The following is a 17,286-nucleotide window of genomic DNA, read 5'->3' as shown; positions in this document are numbered from 1 at the left end:
GAGTTTTAAAATGCCTAAAACCAACCCAATCCTATTGTAATTAGGATTAGTAGTTCATGTGCTAGTATGGAGCGAAACATGCAGAAAAATATAAATAAATGTAGTTATTTTGCATCCATCAGCATCTTGATGTGAAGGTCATACCACCATATACTACCTTCTAGGGTTCATTTTCCTCGTAATTGAAATTGAATGACAGGTTATCATCATCATCTTGGGTTGTCACTCAAATTATTGTTATCATTATTTTTGGATAAAAAGTTCACTCGATTCAGTTAGCAAATTATTATGTTGGTCTTTCTCATTTTTATCAATTTTTATCAGATTAACTTTTGCCAAGGAAAGGAACTTTGGTTGGGAATATGGTCTACATGAACATTCTCATGTGTCCCTTTCTCTTTTCTCTTTTCTCTTTTGAAAAGACTCCACACTCTTTGCTTTAGGTAGAAAAAAGAAATGGAAATAGAAATAGAAATAGAAACAGAAACTGTCTGTTGGCGTTGAACACTCTCAAGAAATGGGGAACAGAACTGTTTTAAGTAACCCTTGATTGAAAAGTTGTTTGAGATAAATGATGGTGCAGGTGCATAAATACAGATGTGTTTTCATAAATTGGCCATCAGCTTCAACCTTACAACAGTGTAGAGCAGATTTACAGTATAATTTATAGGCAAAAACTCCTATAATGGCGTTGAATTGCAGACACCGAGCCAAATTTTAAAAAGAAATCACATTTTCTTTCACGATTGCTGCAAGTATAAGAAATGAACAGAGCATTTAAAAGGTGTTCATAAATGCTTAGCTCTCCAATCTACCGTGAAATCGTCATCAACATCTTCATCACTTGATGATTCTTCTTCTTTGCTCTTCTGATCCACAGTTGTTGTGGGAACACCTTTATTTCCAGCAGAACTGGCAGCTCTACGTTCCATTTGTTTGTGCTTCAACATTTCCACTCTCTGCCGACATGTTCTGCCAACCAGACCAGACCAAAAAAAAACATGATTAAGAAATGCCTAACCGCCCAAAAAGTGCACAAATGATAATTTCTTGTGTGTCCAATAACTCACTGTTGCTCTAACGACTCAGCCCCCTCTATCATTTCAGCAGCATCAAACTGTCCAAATAAATTGCATGTGCCAACATCAGTTAGTGTAGTTCAAACAACAAATACGCGTCATCAGTATAATTAAAACACTGACCTCTTCCTCTTCTAACCGTTCATCCACTTCCTTCAAGTCTTCTTGGATCAATTTTTCAAACTCTTTGTACTCGTCCCTGTGCAGATTTCATCAATATGTTTAACATTCATTCGTGCATGTTATAGTTTAGAAAGCAAATTTAAGGGAACTAAGCAGCAGAAAATCTAAATGGGGGAAACAACAGCTCTGCTTGTAGCCAACAAGGCGAACTATTTGGCTGCCAATTCTACACTCAGTCATGTATGGCAGATGACGTGATGGCTTAGAATAAGAAATCACATTAAAATGGAACAAATGCCATTCAATATAGTTGAACTTCTTGACCTATTAGTAATCCAATTTCTTTATATATAATGCTTCCACTGATGTGAAATCGTTATCCTTTCAAAGAAAAATGCAGAAGAGACTACACTGAGACCCCCTTTTTTAGTACAAGGAAGGATTCAACTGAAGCAGTGTTGATTGTAACCCACCATGGAGACAGTCAAATAGTCAACCAATAAAGAATTTCATGCATCTGCCACCTGAAAAGCAGTTGCATACAACTAAAGAAGACAAAGAAGGAAACAACTGAAGCAGTAAAACTGTCACTGTAAATTGACCAAGATGACGACAAAATTGGTAGCATAACAGACTCATTTACTTGCAGCATGTAAAAAAGCAATTTATTGTGTTCAATTCTCATGATCCAGAAAATGAAGATAAACCGTCGATCAAGGAAATTTCCCAAAATAAGTAAGGCTTTCATAGAACTGGGCTTGATTATCAACCTCTCTGAAAAAGGATTTGGGACTGATACAGATGACACGGAAGTCACTACAAAAATCAGGCGCAAGGAACAACTTTGGGGCATTACCAGATGACCAGTTCAAAGGTACTTCATCTGAACAGAAATTAGAGACCTAAATCCATTGAATTTTAACAAGGAAAACAAATAAATATGAGGATTGTACACAACATCCTCTTGAGGACTGCAAGGATTTTACAGGATCATCAATTTATGGGATTGGGTAGTTTCATATTATGAGGAAAATGGTTCACAGGAATCATTCATTAGCAACCTCTTGAGAAAAATGTCTAAATAGAGTGTAGATTGATTCATATGGGGAATGTAATGCTTCACGTGCTGCAGGAGAGTACTTAATGAGGAACAAATCACGGAGGCTTTTCTGGAGAATAGGGGAAAAAGACTTCACAACAATGGAACTGATAGGGGAAAAGGGAAGGTGGTGACGTGCAGTAATTGGAGATGGCTAGGAAAACATTACTGGATAGAAAAAGAATACAGGAGGAACCCTACTGCAATATTCAGCTTATAGAGCCAGTCCAGACGCAGTGTCCCCAATTGTTTACTGACTTCCAGTAGCAGAGTTGGCAGAAGAAGGACTCTGCTTACAGAATTACACCTAGACTTGATTATCCAGATAGCATCCGATAAGGCACCAATGTATGTGGCGTACTCAGAGAAAGGAGGGATCAAACGTGTAAGGGACAGGAGAGGCAGAGAAAGCAATTGGGACAGATGGCAGCATGTAATGGGGAAGCAGCCACATTTGGACAAAAGGGAGCAAACCTGACTGGGGCAGGGAATGTTGGCACAGATGTAAGGCTAGGATTAGGGGGATTAATGGAATTCTTGGGGTAGCACCATTCTATCGAGGGAAGGTAAACGAGAGAAAGGGAGATTTCAGTGTGTAAGGAAGAGGGCAAGCTTGCAGAAGACCCTCCTCAGTTAGCAGTAATTCAAGTGAGCACTCAAGTTAGAAAGGTCGAGTATTGTACCTTAACTCCAGTCTAACGGTTGGAACACAGTTAAATTTATTTAGTGAATGAACAAACCACAAAAGATCTCTTTCCAGTCTTCTCAAACTCTGTTTGCCACTGAGTTGCAGGGAGTGTGTGTGTGAGTGGTTTGGTGATATCGTTTGTGCAGCGGCTTATCAGTGGAATTCAGGGCTGCCAAGAGCTGATTCAGGTGTTTGATTGAGGGCGTTGCTGAGTTCCTAACAGCATCCTTTTTGTAACATGTTACCAAACTATTATAATGTGATTGTTCAAAGGTAGCTTCTTTTGCTATGGTCCCTCAAGGAAGGGTGTACTCTTATGTACCACTATGTACTTCCCCCACCCCCACCCCCCAAAAACAAAAACAAAAAACAAAAATAACAATAACAAAATAAAATAATACAGAAATTATTTATCTAATATAACAACTTGTGAGAGGTAAAGACAAACTTATTTTTTGAAGTTGAGATATATCAATAAGACTAACCTATCTATCCAATAGTCAAAAAAGCAAAGTGAGCTATCCACATGGCAGAAGAATACATGCTATCTGAGTTACATTCTTAGGTCATCGAAAGATCTTTTAAACACTTTGGTCCCTGCTCCATCTATGACTCCCACATCTCCTCTGCTCCATCTCTAATGGCTCCTGGTCTTCCCCACCCTCTCCCTCGAGTCACACAGAAATCTGGTTCCCCCCTCCAAAAAAAAAAAAGAAGAAACAAAAACTCCCTTCGCCATGGCAAGACCATTTGGCTCCCCTCCCCTCAAGCTCTTTCTCCACCTCGCCTTGGAACCTCACCCATACCCAAGGCCATACTATTACTTAGTTTCCTTTCATTTGTTTTAAAGGCCTCATTCTCTGCCATGCTTTCACCCTCTGGAAATCCATTAAACTTCCACCCAAGCTTTCCTTGTTCACCATCACATCCCCATTAACCCAAATTGTATCCTTTGTGGTATTGAAGATGTGGACCACCTCTTTTTCTCCTACCTTTTCTCCAGCTCCCTTTGGAGAAAGATTTTGTCATCCATTTGGCCTCACTTTTGGCACTCTTATGGGTTCGCTTGGCACTGGTGGTGGAACTTGAGATCCTTTCCCAGCTCTTTTTATGCTGGTAGGATAGTCTTTGGTGCTACCGTTTATCACCTTTGGTGAGAGTGCAATCTCAAAAGATGTAGGTCAAACTCCAATCCTAGGACATGATTTGAAATGCCATCCACTTTGATGTTTCTTCTAGACTACATTTCCCCCTCCCTTCCCCCCCCCCCACCACTCCAACCAAAAAAAAAGAAAAAACTGTTGTGGAGACCCCAAGGTACAGGCTTATTGTTGTTACTTAGGGCCTTTCTTCTTCTACCAACCTGTTAATCAAAGGCTGCCCCCTTCCCCTCCGTCCCTCCTTGTACGCTCTCTCTTTGCCCTTAGGGGTTTTTGGTAATTATAGTTTATTCGTCCAAAGAAAAAAATAATAAAAAAAATAAAAAAAAAAGATTTTCTAACAATGGACACAAAACTTTTGGCCTATTGTGGAAAAACAACTCATATCCATCAAACATGAGAACATACCTTATATCAAGCTTGACAGGCTCAATGCCACGTGCACGTAAATCAGCATCCTTGTTATCAAAGAAGCCTTCAGGAAGAGCTCCCTTGGTCAACTGGACTTTTGAAGCATTGGCTTTTCCGGACCGGTGACCAAGCTGGTTGGAAGGCTTAATTTCATCTCTCTCTTTTGACTCTACGACATGAATAGTGGGTAATCCAATGCTCTTGCTTTCTGAGTTGTATGGTTCCAAAGAATCAGTTCGATCAGAATCTTCTGCCTTTCCATATTCATTTAGAGATGAATCAGAGTCAACCAACTTGGTGGAAGATTGAGGACCAATAGAACCATCATTGTCTCCACCACCTTCTACCAGAAATAAAAAGAATCAGCAATTTATTGCCCCACAATCGTTCCCAAAAGGAGAAAGAGAAAAAAAAGAATTCTGATTAACAAACATCAAATGCACAAAAGCACTCACTGATACAGCCTGCATAAGATGGATAACAAGGATCCTCATAAAAGAAGGTAAATTAAAATAATGATGTAATTATGTAAACCAAGAATGTCAACTTAACCCTCATCCAATAGAGGTGATTAGCTGAGAAAATCTTCTTGATGCAACTATATCACATTGTGACATGATAACCAGAAGATTAAAGTCAGAAAAATTGTCCAAGCGCTACACTTTGAGCAAGGTTCCTTGATAAGAAAACAACTTTTCCAAATGGTTGAAAAGAATTTACTGCTTGCAGTCAGTGACATAAGATTTTTTGGTCATATCACTCACTTCCACAGGTAAGGAACCAAATGGTAAAGAGTTCTTGCTGTAGTGAAACCCTGCAAAGCAAGTAGTCTAGGCTTGCCTGAAAGGTCAAAAAAAAGGTTTACACAATAAGAGGAGAAATTAGGTAGTGCAGTTACAGTGCAAACCTTAGGGCCTGTTTGATAGAACTTGATTACAGGCTTTGTTTAAAATGCTTTCATCTGTTAATAGCTCAATTACAAGGTCCATTTCTAGATCCACATGGTGTAGACTAATATATGTGGAGCTCTCTTAGTCCTGGGGCCAAGTAGTTGCAGTCTAGTAGTTCATTTAGAGTAATCTCATTAATGCCAATCTAGTTAGAGTTGCAGTCCATCCGTTTATTTACTACTGTTTTTTTTATCCCCCACTCTATTTCTGTTAGATTATATAGATTTTTAAGGAGTCTGAAGTTCACATAAGCACTACCCTTTGACTTTTCTTTTTTATATATAAGGATGCAATTTCCTATCAGATTACAAAATTGAATGACGTTTACTTGTGGAAGCGTGTTAGGTGCGGGAGCTCTACTTCTCTGCTCTTTTTTTATTGTGGTTCCATTCACAAGTACTCTTACAGTTCCTATACAAACATTCTTTCTGCTGTTCTATTTCTTTATTCTCGTTTCTTCACACCAATTCTGACTGCTGGAATATCAAGAACAGTAAGCTCTTAACTGTAGTAGCTACCCAATTTGTTGATACCTAAACTGGATTACTGATTAGGGTTGGCACCATGCTGCATCATTAGGGCTTGGAGCTTCTTTCATTCAAGGGCAAGCAGGAGATCAGCAGAACTATTTCTTAAGGAAAGAAATAAAGATTAAACCTTACATGTAACAATGAAAACCTGTCTCAAGTAACACGCACCAGACAGAGGAGTATTCAGGTGTTTAAGGGAATGGAAACTGGGCCATATGCCTCAAGTCTCTACCATCCACAAACAACAAAATTTACTTACTTTTTGAAATGGTAGGTACACTTGTATTAATGTGACAAAACAAGCAACCACAGAAGTATATAAAAATCACTAGTATGGTATCTTTTTAACAACAACAACAACAATAAGCCTTTTCCCAACTAAATGGGGTCGGCTACATGGTTCTTGCCCTCCAATCGGTCGTTTAAGGCCATGCTAGATACAAGGCCTAAGCTATACATATCCTTTCTCACCACTTCTCCTAAGGTTATCTTAGGTCTACCCCTAGCTCTTCTAGTTCCTTCAATATGGATTATATCACTTCTCGAACAGGAGCATTTATAGGTCTCCGTTGAGCGTGGCCGTGCCACCTCAAACGACTTTCTCTAAGCTTATCACTTATGGGAGCAACTCCCAGACCAACTCTAATATGATCGTTTCTTATCTTATCCATCCTAGTTTTGCCACTCATCCATCTTAGCATCCTCATTTCTGCTACACCTGAGTTTATTTATATGATTCTTTTTAACAGCCCAACACTTTGCACCGTACATCATAGCTGGTGGGACAACGGTCCTATAAAATTTTCCTTGCTAACCTAGAGATAGTCCAGTTATCTTTTTAACTCTTTAAAAAAATACTCCTCCATAGTAATTGCAATACATTGCTAACCTAGAGATAGTCCAGTTAATTTAAGGTGTTAGTGGCATGTTAAAGAGTTCAAGATAGATTTAAATTGTCGGAGGAGTATCACGGAGATCGGTAATTAGAGGTCATTGGTAAAATCCTAATTACCTCTTTGAAATGCAATTAAAGTTCCATTAAATTAGGCTTCGGTTGACTGCACCTTTTTTAGCTTCCCTTTTCATCCTTTTATTTCATACCTTTTTCTCACAATTATAGTTGATCTCCCCCTATATCCTTTCTTCTAGTCCCATTATTAACATTTGCAATCTCAACCTTTTTTTTTTTTTTGGTAAGACATTCTCAACCTTCAAAGCTACCTAGAGTAATATGTCAAGCCCACAACCCAGAGAGTCTAGGTTATCACAAATTCCCACTAAAGCACATATAAGGTCATTCAGAGTAGATGCTACAGAGTCTCAAAATCATTATAAGATAAGAAGAATAAGACCCATGTTATAAAATAAATCGGTCTAATAACACCTTCATACCATATCTTTGTCTTTTTGTATCAGGATTGTCAAAAAAGCCTTCTGGCAAAGCAGAAGATGACCGTGATTTTTTCAATTCTTTAGAGGCCTCAGAATTGGTGTTTTGCAACTCTACAGGAAATTTGGATTCAGGTTTATGAACCTTCACAGGGGCTTCAGATTTCCCACCATTGACTTGTGATAAACCAGCGGCAGAAGCCTTCACATTTTGAATCGCCTGTGAAATATGGTAGGCAAAGTTTCATCAGTAGACAGTAATACTTATCATGCATGCAATAACAGTATCATTTTAGGCAAACAAATGCCTACATGTTAGATGGATGAACAAATCAAGCCATAAATTGATGGAATATGATGTAGGAAAACTCCAAACCATGCAATCAAGGTACAGGTATGACTATAGAGATGTGACCACAAAAATAGGCCAGATTACTTTGGACAAGGCTTCACCCAGTAAAGCAGGTCCAGGTATCGACAAAAGTCAGTCCATGCACCAGGACTTCGACCAAATACTTCAGCAGAACTGCAAAAGGCAGTCAAAAGCAACCAGAATGAACTTGTGGGTTTTGGACATGATACAATGAGTCAAACTCAGCAGATACCATGGCTAGGATTCAAGGACTCAGGAATATTAAGTACTATCTGTATTTTTAATATAAAAATAATTCAGCATATCCCAAAGTGAGGTGCTCACTCAATTCTAGAATTCCACATCAGTCAGAATTAAAATCAGTTTGTTATTCTGATGTCATATTCTTCTTATTGTTCTCATGCTAAGAAACTGATCAGAAATCAAATCTGAAGAAACTGATTGATATGAAATCTAGTTCTGGACATGTTCCATTATTGTTCTTCTCCTCCTATTTTAGGTAAGGCCCATCGCCCGTTACTCACATGCCTCCATGCCAGCATCAAATGCAGCCAAAAAGTAACTCTTCAAAAATAAGAAAAACCAACCAGAATAGCATGCAATCCACTAGCACTTTTCACTTTTCATGTTTTCCACAGAACCTTTAATTTTCCTATAAAAATGAAAGAAGAATAGAAGTGACACACAGAATTTATAATCCAAGCATGAATAAAGCAGAAATTTATATCCATGTAAAATAAAATTTAAAGACCAAACTTCTTGGCCTCCCCTGGACTTTGCTCTAATTTCGAAAACAAGCACTCACCCAACCACTGGTGCATTGAACAATTACATGATTACATCTGCACCCTGAAGGCTGACAGTGTTATTCAGGCATCAGTTTTGAAATGTAAAGACAACTTTGCCCCTTCTATTTTGCTTTTTTGTTCTTGTTCCTCCTGCAACTCCACCACCCCATGCTGCTGGTCCCAACTCCCATCCTTCTCACACCCTGTTTCTCAGTTCCACCATAATTAAACTTCAATTAAGTATCAACAAGCAGAACCCTGTAACCTCAAGCAACAAACTCAGCCTTATCCCTACTTAATGGGGTTGCATATATGGATCCCAAAAAGAAAATAACAACCCATTTGAGAATACAATATACAAAACCAGATCACTGATGGTTAAAAACTTAAAACCCTGTCGCGATCTAGCCTAGAGGAGAGAGGGGTTGAATGGACTTCTTCTCTAAAGGCTCTACAAACTATTCAACCACAGAAAAACATTATAAGGGAGGAAGGTATCTGCAGTTATAAGCTATAAACCATGTAGCCTCCTTTTAACTTTGTAGTTCTACCAGTGAGAGGATTAGATTCTGTTAAGTACCCGAATGAAGCAACTTAACAAAGATGGAATAACTCAAGAAGATAATAATAATGGACTTTGAATAAAAATTGAACGAGAAACAAAACACACTACTAGCAGTAGGTGAATCCTACGGCTACCCAAGAGCAATAGCTCTTCCCCAATAACTCAAAAACCATGCCTAACCTACTCTTCCTTTCCATATTTATAGCAATTACTTTCCTACCATATTAATCAACCGAACCATCCCAACTCTACTCGTTAAAGGCAATCTGAATGCAATAGGACTCTTCAAATCTAATCCTAAAAGGTAATCTGAATGCAATAGGACTCTTCAAATCTTCCAATCGTTTCCTTCCCTAGATTTTAGGGATTTGCTTCCAATCGTTTCCTTCCCTAGATTTTAGGGATTTGCTTCCAATAGTTTCCTTCCCTAGATTTTAGGGATTTGCTTTCCACGCTTTCGAGTATAGACTCGTGATACAAGGGGCTTATCAATACTCCCCTCCAACAGTTTCACCTTGTCCTCAAGGTCAAAATCTGGAAAGTGGGACCAGAGAGGTGTGTGAAAGTTCTGTTTCGACCAGAGGGTCAATTTCGTCAAGTCCAGGGCTACCGTTGGTCATTTCTATAGTGGCTGCAACATCCTGTTCATCGGCATCATGGAGTACCAGCACCCTAAGTTGCTTCAAAGGGCAACGATGACCTTTGGTATAAGGAGCATCGCACCGGAAGCAAATACCCTTGTCCATTTTTTCCTTGATTTCCTCCTGAGAAAGCCACCTCGATCGTCCGTAAGAACCTGTAGTCGCCGGTGTTGCAAAATGATGGGAAGAGGAAGAAAACGATAGGTCTTTTTGGGTTGGTCGAACCGGGGTAGTGAACACTTGGTTGGTTCCGGTTCCTGGGTTCAATGTTGGACCTTTTGAGTTAATGCTAGTTGGGCCCAATTGAACATATCATTGGGCTGAACTTTGGGTCGGTGGAGTGGGCTGGGCCCAATAAGGTTTCTGCTTGAATTTTCCAGCCACGTTTTTTGCTTCTACTGCCTGGGCCAGATCTATTATTTGGCCCAATGTAGTGGGTCCAAATACCCTTACCTCGGCCCTAACGTCCTCATTCAACCCTGCCAAAAACACGCCCTTCAGCCACTCTTCTTCTACAGTGCCGGCAGCCGCCGTAAGTGCCTCAAATCCATCGCGGTAAGCAGCAAACGACCCAACCTGCTTATGGGAGATCAATGCTTCTTGTGGAGTCTTCATCTGTGCGGAACTCAAACGCTGGATCAACGCCTCTTTCAAATTCTTTCATGATAGTAATGGTTGGTGCAACTCGCGAAAACGTACCCACCCTAACGCAACTCCCTCAAAACACAAAGTTGCGGTTCGAAGTTTCACTCCATCGCTTAATTTGTTCAAATCAAAATATCTTTTGGCGCGTGCGATCCATCCCATAGGGTCGTCTCCAAAAAAAATTGGCATGTCAAGATGCCTAGGAAAAAATCCCCTCAATTTTTCTGTTTCACCCATTCTCTCATTTGGCGTTTCCTCAAGCGTCGTTGCTGTTAGGATATCGGCTGATTTCCCTTTTGAGAACAGAAATCGCAGTTCCTCTCTGAATTCATCATTGTCTTTTTCCCCTTTTTCAATCTGATATGCTAAGGCCCCTACTTTACCTTGAATCTCTTTAACCATGGTTTCTAATTAGTCTACCCTCTGTTCCATTCTGCTTTTTACCATTACCCTGGAGTCGTTTGGCTCTGATGCCAATTTGTTAAGTACCCGAATGAAGCAACTTAACAAAGATGGAATAACTCAAGAAGATAATAATAATAGTGGACTTTGAATAAAAATTGAACGAGAAACAAAACACACTACTAGCAGTAGGTGAATCCTACGGCTACCCAAGAGCAATAGCTCTTCCCCATTAACTCAAAAACCATGCCTAACCTACTCTTCCTTTCCATATTTATAGCAATTACTTTCCTACCATATTAATCAACCGAACCATCCCAACTCTAATCGTAAAAGGCAATCTGAATGCAATAGGACTCTTCAAATATAATCCTAAAAGGTAATCCGAATGCAATAGGACTCTTCAAATCTTCCAATCGTTTCCTTCCCTAGATTTTAGGGATTTGCTTCCAATCTTTTCCTTCCCTAGATTTTAGGGATTTGCTTTCCATGCTTTCGAGTATAGACGCGTGACACAAGGGGCTTATCAAATTCTAACGATTCTCCTCCTAAGGAAGAACCCAGGCTGTCATAGATAAAGGATACTCAAAGAAAATAACTAAACTCACTAACCCCCAGACCAAGTGAGTAGAAGTTAACACTGAATCTCTGAAACTGGCCCACTTTAGGAGTTTGGGTGTGTAAGAGAACCAAAAGTTGCAGAAGATTAAGAGAAGTAAACAAAACCAGTAATTAGAAAAAACAAAGAAGAAAAGTTAAAAGGCATGGTAAGGGTTGGACAGGCAACCTAATTTGATGGAGGGAGGTGAAATCAGAGGTTTTTTACCAAAGGAAATAAAACTTGATTAGGTTTTGAAATTTTGAATTTGAAAATCCTATATCTGGATTTTGAGTTCTGATGGAGTTTGGATTCTAGAATGACAGTTGGGCTGATCTCTAGGCTATAAAACACAGATTGGAACATTAGTGCACCTACAGAGTTGTCATAGTTGCTCGTCAGTTTCACCTTTTAGTCTCTCGGTCTTTTAATGGGGTCACCTGGTCGGGCTGACCGACAGACTGGATAAGAAGACCGAGACTAACTTGCATTAAATCGGCCCAGTTCCTAAACCAATCAGTTTATTTATCGTTTCGGTGCGGTCCTGGCTTTATAGGGCCAGGCCGGATCGGTTTTATCACGTCAGTCTCAAGATTTACACTCCTCGTCGAAGAAATGGGTCTATGTTTTGTAATATAAGGATAAAAGCGTAAAACTACACTAATGAAGAGCAATATGGTCGTTCATTAAGTTTTACTTCAATTAACTTTCAACTTAACAGATTAGGGTTACTTGTACACCCCACCCATTGTGTAGAGATGGTCCAGGTAACTGTTTAGAACACCGCAGATGGGTTGGGATGGTGGAGGGTCATGTAACTTGCTCTAATTTAAATTAACAATTTGATGATAGATGTGTTGTAGATACAGGCTGATGTAGTTCTCTTAAAAGTTTGAGCATTTTCAACAGGTAGCAAAAATCCAGTAAAGCATCACCTCATGATGTTTTTGCGAGATGCTTGGTGTGCAGGCCACATGGACTCAGATTTCAAAGTGACATCACATACTCTACAGACAGGTTGATCATGTTCATTGTACCTACATGCAGCGAAGGGAGAAAAGTTATACATGTCATTAGTTCCATATTCAATTTAAGCCACAGTTACTAACTTCTCCATTTCTATTTCACCATCTTTAGTTAAAATCATCCCCCATACAGTAAGATATTGTTTCCAAACAACAGCTGATATGAAATAATTTTATGAGTCCATATGAAATACACACAGAGCATACCAAAAGCTGAATGGCATACCACTCTTCTATATTTAATTGTTATATCATCTATGTTTAACATGGTCAAGGGAAGTGAAACACATGAAGCCAAAAAATAGAAACATAAAAGGGCAAACCTAGTGCCAAAGGCTTCCACACAAGCAGAGTCCGAGAGGGCAATTTTTCTTACACAGCCTTAACCCAACAATTTTTGCTCGGAGATTGTTTCAATACCTTAACCTCAAGCTACAACTGTGGTCCACCGACCACTGCGCCAAGGCCCACGGCCCACCCCTTAAGCGAAAAAAATAGAAACATATCGATGCTAAATCATCGGCACATTTAATTTTGGATGAATTTATATTTTTAATCCAACATATTGCCACTATTGCTTTCTAACTTCTACTGATGTTAACCGTTTTGGGAAGATGAAAAGGAAGAAAACCCCTTAATATGAGCAGGTGAAACTAGGCATCATTTGGTTGACTTGAATTGTTGGTGTCATCTTACATTTCTAGGCCCCTCAAATGCCTTGGGTCACCTAGACGCTTAGACATCACAGGTGAAAGAACAAACTGCTTTTATATTGGACATACCTTAGGACCCGCCTAACATCGAAATTACGATGGCTGCTTACGTCAAAAGAGAAACCAGTTCCAAATTGCCGCCTTTTCAATTCTAAATGCCTTAGGAGAGAGAAAATCGTGGAATGGTTTGCATCCACCATCACTCACAAAGATTCTCCCTTGAAAGATAAATACTATGGGGGTGCTCAACCAACAGGTATAGATTATATCCAAGAGGAAAAGGAACATCATGAATTATCCAACGACTACCAAAGATGTACAAAAGAGACTCGATCTACGCATGCCACACAAGAACCACCGTGCATGGACTCCTAATATGGTGGATAAACATATGCACCATCTTCTTTGAGGTCCAGTGACCAGTACCCCACTTTTGGTTATCTTGCATATGTTACTGATTTCATCTATGCTGCTCTTGTGAACTTTTAGAGATTCCTAGGCAGAGGGTGTCATGGCAGTCATCCAATAAGAGCATTCAGTTTGTCAGTCCTATGGCACCATGAAACTACCAATGATGCTTATAACCTGTCCAGCAACTGTATAAGGTATTGGGCCCGGGGCGCGCGGCTGCGTACTTTTTTTTCATAATTTATTATTTTTCAGTTTCAACCGGGGGGGGGGGGGGACTGGCCACCTTGAAGATATCTTAAACCTTGTATACAATAAATACATAAGATATCACAAATAAACATCAGCTACTTGTATGCTAAAGCAACTTTAAGTGACCAAAACACCAAAACAAGAACTTACTGCATTAAATAATGCTAAAGCAACTTTAAGTGACCAAAACACCAAAACAAGAACTTACTGCATTAAATAACCGGCACAAGAGTTCATAAATTCCTGTTTAACAGAAAAGAAAGAGAGAGAAGAGGGATGGGGTGAAAAAAGGAACCAAACAAATATAAAACTCACCAAAAACAAAAAGTATAGACAAATCAAGACTTTTAAAAGCATTAATCTCAGTTTATGTTGGAGTTAGTTTGTGTATTAAGTTGGTCTTAGTTGACGTATTTAGGTGAGGAGTGTTTTGGGCATTAATGGTGTACATTAGTTAGTTGGTGGTTAGATTTTATAAGTTTAAAGTCCTTATATATGAGTAAATAAATGAATATCACAGCCTCCCACAATTTGAGTATGCTGTTCACAACTCAAGTCATGGACAGCATTCCATCTCCTATTCTCTCTTCTTAAACTCTCTGTCATGTTCTCAGTATAGCTAGTCAATTAATGTCTTGAAATTACAAAGACCATCCATATTATTCTTTTTTCTATAACAGCATCACAAAGGGCCCTGATTTTTTCACATTATATTTGTCCTCAAATAAAAAATACTGGACCATTGGAAAACTGCAGAAATATACAACAAAGAAATAGGGTAACATAAAGTTGCTACATAAGTAAAAATATTGTGTAACCTTCAAGTGTACTTTTTTTCTCTGGCTGAAAATAAGTTGTTTCATCAATAAAACATCAGAGTCCCAAGGATCACAAATAAAAACAGAGATGTGTTGATCACCTCAGTGTTTAATATTATGCTAGCGATTATTTACAATCGAACATTACCAGTAAGAGCCAATGTTACCTCACAAGAGGAGAATCTACGCGTTTCTCTTTTTTCTGTGCAGCAGCTTCTTTCAATTTAGCACGATACAAGGCCTTCTTCTTGGCATCCATCGTTATCAGAAGAACTAATACCAAAGGCAAATCAATCAAGAACAAAGCCAACTTCTCTGATAAACAATCTGAAACCACGCCTTATAACGGATCAGATGTAAGACTCCAACGAAACATCTCTCGTACTAAAGGCAGGATGCCACAAACAACTTAAATCCATGAGAGAAAAGGAAGGATGGGAAACTTATGATTGAACAGCTTTAAACGAATCTATCCAGTATACTTTGTTCAGGTTTCGAACTGGAAAGAAGAAGAAGAGAAAGAAGAAAAAAAAAAAGTTAGTAGTTCAAATTTATCAGCTAATTGCAGGAGGGGGGAAAAAGATAATTATGATTCAGATACAACTGAATCCTTTCTCTGTTCCATTTAAAAGGGATCAGGAGAAAACACTGGTGCAAGTGAAGCAGTTACAGTGAACTTCGAAATAGCCATTGATAGACAAAATACGCGCGACGAAACACTGAGGCATTAATCAGAATGAAAAGGCATTTCAAATCTACAGTATTCAACAATCACCTTGACCATTTATCGAATTAGGGTTTCAAAATAAGACCATCGGTGGAGAGCTTCAAGCGGAATAAAGTACAGAATGGAAGGGCTTCAAGCAGACCTTCAAATGGCACAAGCAGTGTAACCGAAGAGAGGCAGACGAAGAGGCTAACGACGAGCCCAAAAGGAACAATCCAATTTACCTTAAACCAATGAAATCTCTGGAGGGCTTGGGTAAATATCAGTTACCTCTTTCGACGTTTACCAAATCGCACTTTGAATCCTTTATTAGTTGAATAATATCGTCAAACCCCTTATTTAAATTAATTTTTAAATTAAATTGTATTTTTACCATTAAATAAAATGTAGTTTTCATCTGGACCCTTGAGGTTTGCTCCATGTCATTTTTAATCCAAATAAATGGACGTTTTGCATCTGCCTCCCCTAAGGTATCCAATAACATCATTTAAGGACAGTTTGTGATTTTTATGACCAAAATACCCTCACATATGTTCTACGAATGAGATATTTAATTGAATAAACATTAAAAATAATTTCCCTCTTTAACGCATAAAATAAAGCAGGTTTCCCTGTTCTCTGCAATTCCAGTTGTTTCTCCGTACTCTGTACTCTGCAATTCCAATTGTTGGGCAAAAAAAATGGAAAAAACAATTCCAATTATTATATCCCTAATTCCATGCTATAAAAAATATATGCTTTTAATTCTTGTTTAAAACCCACTCTAAAAACCCATCACACCCACCACAGTGATCCAAAACGTTGAAAAAACGAGATTCCAGATACCAAATTCCATACTCCAACGATGGCAAGCATCAAAAGCGAATGAGATTGGAGAGCACAGAATGTCGAAGAGGAAATAGAGCATCTTTGATAGAGCGACATCGGTATTCAAAAAGCAAGAAAAAAATTCCATCGTGGCAGTAAGTGACCATCAGGGCTATGGTGGTGAGTCTACTTCTGAATGTTATGTTCGTCGTCATCGTAATGAAGCTTAATCTCACCACTGGAATCTTACCTTCCCTCAACATCAGTGCTGAGCTTATGGGTTTCTTCTTTGCCAAGACACGATGGGTTTTGTTGCATAAAACTAGTTTTCTCAAACAACCTTTCATAGGGCAAGAGAATACCGTTATTCAGACTTGCGTCGTTGCTTGCTCCGGCATTGCCTTTAGCGGTAACTCTCCAAACCCACAATCTGATAGCTTGGAATATTTGTAATTTTCGTTAAAGATTGTTCTCTAAGAAGGATAGGCGATTCTACAGTCGCCGGCGGTTAGACTACGACTCGCCGGAGAGGCTGGAACTGTAACGGAGTGTTTACTCCTGCCATGTGCTTTGTTTAATGGAGTCAATCCCCCATTCTTTTGATTTTGATCGTTGGAGTTAATTACGAAGACATGATGTAAATCTTAGGTAGAATAGATGTAGGGGTAATTTGGTCATAAAAATCATAAATTGTCCTTAATTGATCTTATTGGATACCTCAGGAGAGGTAGACGCAAAGTGTCCATTTATTTGGACTAAAAATGACATGGACCAAACTTCAGGGGGTCCAGATGAAAATTACCCTAAATATATTCATCCATTGAAAGAGAAATTATGAATTTAAGCCAGACTAAGTTAAACAGAAAGCATACAAGATTAGAAAGCTCCCTTAGCAGGTGACAGTCTCCAAATGCTTTGACCAAAGTTGTAATGTTCTTTTAAGGGTCTAGTCGAGCAAGAGCAAGTATCATAGGCTTCCACGGGTTTGTAAAGAATCACATTATCTGCCATATGAAAATTCACTTTAGTTAAAATGACAGCAGCTTAAGCACAGGAAAAAGAAAAAAACAAATCAGTCAAGCCAATTTTCACAAC

The 17,286-nt window shown here is 38.9% G+C and overlaps 1 protein-coding gene across 1 annotated transcript; it reads right to left on the bottom strand.

The window, feature by feature from the left end:
- Positions 1–582: 582 nt before the first annotated feature.
- Positions 583–17,248, bottom strand: LOC149009386 (protein ABA AND ROS SENSITIVE 1-like). Its single transcript, XM_089160571.1, is given in 9 exon segments — positions 583–972; positions 1,071–1,117; positions 1,203–1,278; positions 4,558–4,903; positions 7,433–7,649; positions 12,377–12,388; positions 12,391–12,478; positions 14,825–15,156; positions 17,064–17,248. Coding segments are annotated over 8 exon segments (1,062 nt in total). The 5' UTR covers positions 14,917–15,156; positions 17,064–17,248; the 3' UTR covers positions 583–788.
- Positions 17,249–17,286: the final 38 nt, after the last annotated feature.

The sequence above is a fragment of the Hakea prostrata genome, chromosome 7 (genome assembly GCF_041222555.1).
Source record: "Hakea prostrata isolate BN-2017 chromosome 7, UWA_Hpros_2, whole genome shotgun sequence".
Lineage (NCBI taxonomy): Eukaryota > Viridiplantae > Streptophyta > Magnoliopsida > Proteales > Proteaceae > Hakea > Hakea prostrata.
This window is presented reverse-complemented; position numbering and strand designations above follow the sequence as displayed.